This window comes from Gracilinanus agilis, chromosome 6 (assembly GCF_016433145.1).
Source record: "Gracilinanus agilis isolate LMUSP501 chromosome 6, AgileGrace, whole genome shotgun sequence".
NCBI lineage: Eukaryota > Metazoa > Chordata > Mammalia > Didelphimorphia > Didelphidae > Gracilinanus > Gracilinanus agilis.
The window spans coordinates 167601698-167610064 of record NC_058135.1 but is presented as its reverse complement, the minus strand read 5'-3'; the positions used below and the strand labels follow the sequence as shown (position 1 = coordinate 167610064).

Here is an 8367-nt window from a genome sequence, read left to right as displayed (position 1 = left end):
AAAAAAAAAAAAAAAAAAAAAAAAAACAATAGTGGCTAGATATCCACTGACTAGGGAATGGATAAACATAATTGTAAATGACTTCAATATAAGAAATAGCAAATAAGAATCCAGACATACCTGGGGAAACGTATGAATAGATGCTAGGTTAAGTAAGCAGAACCAAGAGAACAAAAAGCACAATAACTAGAACAATGTAAATAGGACCTAGAAAAAAATTTTAATACATTTCCCTCTCCTTTTTTAACAGGTAGTGGAATATGGGCATAGAATTTTATAAAGTCTATCTGTTGGTTAGTTTTGCTGACTGCTTTTTTTTAAATTTTTAAATGGATGTCTGGAAGAAAGGCTGGGAAAAGAAGGTAAGGAAGGATACATTTAGAAATGAAAATATAACCCTGGACAAGTCACTTAATCCCCATTTGCCTAGCCATTTTTTATCGCTCTTCTGTCTTAGAATTGATACTAAGACAGAAAATAAGAATTAAAAAAAAAGTAATGAGGATGACAGAAATAAAGAGAAGAAACAAGACCTCAAAGAACTTGACATGCACTAATATTTTCAATACCAAAATAATAATAATAATAATAACAATAACAATAATAACCTTCTACATCTTCATCAGGCATTAGGCAGGTTTGATTATCTGAACTCTCCTCTGGAAACTGAGTACAATCTGTGTCTTCAGGCCACTGAAGACCCACAATCCCAAGCACGGACTCACAGCGTTCTTTGGAATGCTCACACAGTGTCCTACAAAGGTAAACAAAAGTCAGATGCCAGAAACATTTTTGAGGATTTAAGATTTGACAAATCAACAAATATCAATCCATGGCATTTGCTGGCTAAAATGCTTTTTTTTCCTGAAAGTCTGTGTTCCAACAACTCACTTCTCTGTCAGAAATTCTGATACCAGACTTAGAAATAGTCCAGAAAACACAGGGAGGCATTCTAGGTTGAGAATTCTCCCTCCTCCCTACCTTCCATCCAGCACACCTTCTCAGGGTACTCCCCTCTATCACGTTCCTCTAGGTATGGATAAAAGTAGATTCATGTCTCCAAATCAAGGGGCATTCCAACCCCTTTTGGATAGTCCATCGTCCAATGAAATTAAGGACAAATGTGAAAGAGTACTCTAGTGGAAAGAGCAAGGAATCAAGAGGCTTGGGTTCTGGTTTCACCTCTTCCAATAATTCATTACGTGACAATTGGGCAATTAAATTCATCCCAACAGATATGAGTATTTTTCCATTGTAAAATATGGAAGCTGGATTAGATCAGGGATTGTTAACCTTTGTTTGTGTCATAGACCTTTTGGCAGACTGGTGATGCCTATAGACCTTTTCAGAATAATTTTTTTCCAATGGATAAAGCAAAATACAGAGAATTAGAAAGGAAACCTATTTTATGGCAATGCGGTTATTAGCATAGTTTTTTTTTAAGCTTATGGACTCCAGGTTAAAAAATACTGGATTAGTCTTTAAGAACCCTAGCAGTGCTAATAATATTCCAATCTTTGACTATCTGGCTATAATTCAAACAATTTCCATACTCCAGGTTACACAGTTGGATAAATTCCATAATTATATTCCTTTCTTTAGCAGGGCCTGAGCTTTGACTCACCTAGAAAAAGTTTACACCTGAGACAATGTAAGTAACTTCTCTTCCCTGCCAATGTCAACCTCTCATAGACCAAAGTCAAATTAATTTAAAAGAACTTTTTTCCCAAACACTAAAATGAAAGAATCACTGAAGGTCAGAATGGTTTCCATTGCTTATTGTTATAGAACAAAACTAGTTTTTTTTCTATATGTTTCCGTTAAATATATTAAGAAAAAACAAATGATTTCATAGACCTGGAATTAGCACATTTATATTTTAGCCCTGGCACTATTACTATGTGACCTTGAATAAGTAATTTAATTTCTCTGGGCTACAGATAATTTTTCTTTAAAAAAAAAAAGGAACAGGTTTAACTAGATGACTACTAGTTCTAACATGTGTCTACAAAATTAATTTACAAATTACACAAAAGTAACAAAAATTCAAATTTTTAGACTCATTCTCTCTAAGGGTTCTGTTTTAAACTAAATTTTGCCAGTTCAGATCACACTTTATGTTGATAAATGAGGATTTGATCTATAACAATCTTTGTTAAATGATATAACAAATGGTTTCCTTTGAAAACATTTCTCATTTCTAAAGAAAAAATTCACAGTTATATCTGAGGTTTCTAAGATTCAAGTTAATCCATATAATAGATAATATATTAATTTGATCATAATTAATCTGTATTTATTAAGTACCTTCTATATACCAGGCACTGTGCTAGCCCTGGGATACAAAGAAAGGCAAAGAAAACAGTCCTTCCTTAAGATCTAGATCTTATATCTGGCCAGATCTTTGAAGGCAAATTATTCCCATCACCTTATTATACATATGTCCTAAGAAATTAAAGCTCAGAGAGAGTATGACTTGATCAATGACACCTAAGGAAAAGAATTGGAGTTGCTCTAAATTCTGCAACCTTTCCACTGCATTCTTTCTCTACCAGCACATAAATAAATGTGTGAATACTACACTTTTATTAAAATAAACACAATCTAATATCTTTCTGAAAATAGCTGTTTGGAAAAGCATTGAAGTAAAAAAAAATAGACTGAGATGTATGATAAACTCAAAACATGAGAGAATTTTTCTTTTTAAAAACACATGCTTTAAAGGAGTAAAGATCTATGAATTGTTCCAAAGACAAATAGCAAATGTTTTTTCAAGATCCATAGGGCAAAAACAAACATCCATTTGGAGAGTAAAAAAGGAGAAAGTTCATGAAAATAAAACAATAAAGCTTTTTCAATGCCTTTTAAAGATTCAAATTCTATGGCATAAAACCAAACTTCACAACTTCATAAAGTAATTCCTTTAAAGCAACTGAGAATTTTCTGACTGAGGGAAATGAAGATCATACTATTTATTTAATTTTCTGTAACATGTTTGAAACTGGATTATAATGGCTTTTGAGAAATTTAATTGTTTTAGGGATAAATTACTGCATCCTGTTCTAAAAACACAAGTTATATCTGAAAAGAACAATTTAAAAATTAACATTGATTCAACACCATCTATTGAAACACTACCTGAGTTCAAATCCTAGTTCTTCTATTCACTATCTGTGAGACCTCAAGCAAATGATTTAACTTCCCTTGGCCTCTGTTGAACTAGATAATCTCTAAATATAATAGCAGATGGATACGAATGGGACTGAATATTTTAAAGTCCCAAATCAACATCTATGTCTCCTATTAAGAATGAGATAAGATCTACAAATGTATGAAATTTAAGTCTAAAGAAACCAGGTCAAAGGACAGACACTGATAATTTCAAATATATATATACATATATATATATATATATATACACACACATATATACATACATAGTGTAAAAATAAAATTGGGTGAGTAATGCAAGGTGCAAGGAATGCTAAAGAGACTCTTGTTTATTAAAAATAAACTATTTATTTAAATATATATAAGAGAAAAAGGATTTCTAATTCTAAGGGATTCTAACTCCACCCAGATAAACTCCCAGGTCCTGCAAGTAACTGCTTCTCCTGTGGTTCACAGGCTACACTAATCCTCCCTGATCTAACTAACCAAATTTATACTATTCTAAATAAATCTAACCACTCTAACTCTTAACTTCGCCTTTAGCTTATAAAGATAACCAAGGCTAGCTGGTTGAGTCTCCACAAGAATCAAGTTAGGACTCTGAGCCTTAACAGACTCAGAGTCCAAACCAAAGACCAGGTTTTGTTTGGTCTTTTCAGAGTTTAACCAATCTATAGATATTAACAGATAAATGAATAGTGTTTCCCAAGTGAGAAAAGAAAACCCTCCACTCCTTCAAGTCTTTCCCTCAGACAGAGATAGAGAAAGGCAAAGATGTTACCCTCTCTAGCCCTGAGAGAGAAAGACACTGCATGTGGCTCTGTCAACTGCCAGAAGCCCACTCCTGGAATGTCACACCCAGAGAGTGTAACTGTCATAGAAATAATGGTTACAACTGCCACCAATTGAAATTAACACTCTCTCTCAGTTCTATTTGAAACTCCAATTCTTTCTCAAGACAGCTACTCTACTTCTTATCTTTAAACTAATAAAACAATACTTATTTTCTAATATCATCTTTATAGTTTCCCCCCTTCAAGCATATTATGCTTGCTATTTTCTATGTAATTCTAAAGGTATACCTAATCTTTTTATAATATTTCCTTTAAAAAATAGTCTTAATCATATGTTAATCTTATCCTATTTTTATTGCTACACCTATCTATGCTAACCAGTACTAAGGATATAAATTACAGAAAAGAAAATTTCAATGAAAACAAATAATCAATGAAAACATAGCTGCAAAAATGCAGGTGCAAAACATACAATTACAGAAATTCAAAATGCAAAATGCAAACTTTTGAAAAACATTTGAAACAATAAAATACAGTTACAAAAAACCAATTTAACTTATGTTTTACAAAAAACTAAAGTCTAAAATAATAACTATGCAAAACTCATGCAAACTTCATTTTACAAATCCTATTTGAACAAGTCAAATGGAACTCTTTAATGGGCTAAGACCTTATCCTATCACTAATACAGAAAACCAAAACTGACTACATTAAAACTCAAAATCAACTTACTATACTAAAAATCAAAACTTTGTAACAATTTAACTATATATACATCTATAGAAGTATACAGATATATATAATTTCTACACCTGTGTATATGTTATGTACAAACTTTCCCCCCCTATGTTAGTCTAAGAAAACCTTAAATATTTTCTTTTAAAAGATATGTATGTTTTCTTGATGTTATTTCTTTGGAATATATAAAGTGTTTCTGTGAGATAAGATCTTATTAATTTAATGTGTATAATTATTATTTTACCAAGGTGATTTATCTATATTAATTCATTTCTATAAATACTCATCACCTAGTTATGTTGTTGTAGAGTTTGTAAGAAATGTGTCCTATATGTGTATGTTATTTTCTGGTGAAAACTCACTAAATCTTTAAAGTCACCTTCTCTGCTACTGTCTTCTGTCTCCATGCTGTTACTATGTAGTGCTTATTTGCAACTATAGGGAAAGTGTGTAATGTTAGAATGGCACACAAAAATCTTACAGTTCATGTCTATAATCAGTGTGTATTCTTCTTTGTGATGATTTTTTTTGCATTGTCTTTGTTACAGTTCAATCATCCTTTCAGCTATTCTGTTTCTTCTATGTTGTCTTCTTCTTTGTCTCGATCTTGCTCTTTGTCTCTAAGTTAGTCTTCTTCTTGATAATTTCTTCTTCTGATATCTTTTTGTCTGCAGCCATGTTGTCTGATGAAATCTCTTCTGTTACTTGTGTTCCTATTTTTAGGGTTAAATGGGGGTTCTGTGCTATTTTCTGGAGAATGGACAGGTATTACAAGAGCTAACACAGTAGGATCAGGAAAACTCAACACTTGTTCCTGTCCCTCATTCTCTAATTCTTCATTGATTTCTCCTGTACTGATTTCCCATGTTTTTAAAATGTCTTTGTCATTTTCATTAGTTATTATTCCATTGCTGATAGTTCCTACTAGTCCATTTTCTCCATATACTATGTCTTTAACTGCACAGGCCTTGACACATCTTCATAATGCACAGGCCGTAGCACACGTTTTTGCATATCTTGTTTTGGGGGGTTTTCACCAGCTACTTGGGAATATTTTAGACAATTACCTGCTTTGATATATTCTTGCATTGTATTCAGGTCTGTGAATTATGATAGCATCCAGTATCAAAATAATTTGGGTAGTTTGGTCTCCAATACTAGAATGCATTATTAAATCCTTTATTAAATTGGTTGTTATACACATAATTTCTATATCCATTTTGCCTGAATTCATTAAAGTGATTAAATCTATTCTCTCAGTTTCCCCTGAAATTTTGTCCAAAGAATTCTCCCCTAAATCTGCAATCTATCATGAGATGACCACATCTGTCACAAAGAAGACATCTTGGGGTTTGTCTGTATTGTCTAGGGTTGTAGTTATTTCTGGGTTGTCTATAAGTTCTTAGTGCAGCTACTATTTTTTCCTGCACTTCACTAGATCTTAGTTTTTGTTTAAATGCTCTGATTTCTTTGGTTAAGTTATCAATTATATCATTTTTCTCTTCTGATTGTCTGTCTTTTTCATCCTCGAAAACACAGTTAGCAATTCTCCAAATTTCATCAAGACCCATATCAAAGCAATTTGGATAGTTACTCCAACAATAGTTTTGGATCACAAGGCATGCATTTTTCACAAATTGCCTGCAAATGTGATTTGCATTTTCATCTGTTAAAACATACAACCCAATCCATTTTTCTGCATGGTCAATAATTCTATCGAGGAAAGTGGAAGTAGTCTCTCCCACTTCCTGCTTTAGGTGCTCAAATTTAGACCAGGTTTCTGGACATCTGGAATTTTGTCTCATAGTTTCAATTATTGCCTCCCTGGCTGTAGTTAAGTTTCTGTACCCCACAACAGAGTTAACTTCCCAACCAGGGTCCTCAGTTGGCCAATCAACAATTAGAGGGTTATTATTAGTGTCATCTATAATCTGATGTTTTTCTCTTTTTATCAATAATTCATCCATAAGGATGTCAAAGTCCAAATAAGAAGGGTTGGAAAGCTTAATTAAGCGCTTGAACTGTCTTACAACTCCAATTAGATCTTCTTCATATTTTGGAGTATTTTTCTTAAAACTGTCAAAATCAGCTTGTGAAAACCTTTTGTGGCATATGAGATTCTGTATACCATGCTCTGGGTTCACTATAGGTACCTCTCTTAGAGGGAACATATGAGCTGGTTTGCTTTCTAATGCTTCAGTTTCCATTTCTAATTTAGTTGGTTTATCTGATTTATTTGCACTCTCTAATTTAGTTGCCTCAGATTCTTTAGTTTCTGCCACTGTCCCTTTAGCCTTGAGTAATTCCTCATATTGAGTTTGCATTCTATCTAGTTTAGTCTCTAAATAGTTCACTTTTAACATTAGATCATTCTTTGTAGTAATTTGTTTGATGTTTGCTTTTAAATGTTTAAACACAACTGCCAAAGATTTGATCATCAAAAGTACACAAAAAACAATAGTAGCGCAGGGACATAAGAGATTAGTTGTAACAGTGTCAATGAGAGTAGTGGCATTAGGAAGTCAAAGGCCAGTAAATTCTATATATATTCTAGTATAATAGTAAAAATGAGGGAAGTCATAGGTAACAGAAAAAATTCAATGGTAATTTTATGTAGCTAATTCACCAGGTTTTTTGAGACTGCAGAATCTCTGCATCAAGTTGACTAGGAGATGAATTTTTTAGCAACCTAGAGTTCAGCTCCCTGTTACTATAGCTTACAGTGAAGCTTTCAGCTCCAGCTGCTTCAACAGACCCCTGCTGAGATGATGTTTCCACCTGACCAAGTTGACAGTTAGACCCTTAAAATCATAATCTACCCAACTCTCACATAAATACTCCAGCTAAACCCTGAAGTTCTCACCAGACCACATAATGATAAATTGAATGAGAAACTACAGTGAATGGTTTTTTCCACCTGGGAACTTCACAAGATATCAACAAGAAGTTTAAAAGAAATAGGTCATCCCCACCACAACACAAACCAAAAGTATGTACAAACACATACAAACACATACACACACACACACACACACACACACACACACACACACACATATATATATATATATATATATATATATATATATATATATATTCTGTTTAGCCTTCTCATATGACCAGAGAGAGGTAAAAATATGTGTGGCTTGCAAGGCTGCTCTATGCCCAGAAGCAGTAAGAATGAAGAGTTCCCCTGAAAAATCCTCTAAAATATTAAAAAAGCTCTGGGGCACAACAGTGTATAGCCTGAAAAAGTGTTTCTTATGACAGTCAGAGGTAAGTAAGGGAGCTTGAAATATAGAAGTCTTACCTTCCAAGGCCATGTGCTTGCTCCTTTATAAAGTCCTAAGGAGTAAGGATTTAGGGGTGCTAACTCTATAGCTAGTTCTATAGCTGAACTATAGATTTTTAACTCTTTGGAATTAATGCTTTGTAGAAATAGACCTTAATGGGGTAAGGGGAAGAAGAGAGCCAGAGACAGACAGAGACAGAGATAGAGATGGACAGAAAGAGGCAAAGTCAGTCAGATCCAGAGAGAGACAGACAGACAGAGAGAAAGAGAGAGAGAAGGGAAGGGAAGGGAAGGGAAGGGAAGGGAAGGGAAGGGAAGGGAAGGGATGGGAAGGGAAGGGAAGGGAAGGGAAGGGAAGGGAAGGGAAGGGAA

General features: G+C 33.6%; 1 protein-coding gene across 1 annotated transcript in view; it reads right to left on the bottom strand.

The window, feature by feature from the left end:
* Positions 1-8367, bottom strand: part of CORIN (corin, serine peptidase) — a 228382-nt gene that overhangs the window by 29223 nt on the left and 190792 nt on the right. Inside the window, exon 11 of the mRNA XM_044681736.1 lies at positions 609-754. Within this exon, the coding sequence (XP_044537671.1) occupies positions 609-754 (146 nt within the window). The remainder of the gene's footprint in view (positions 1-608; positions 755-8367) is intronic.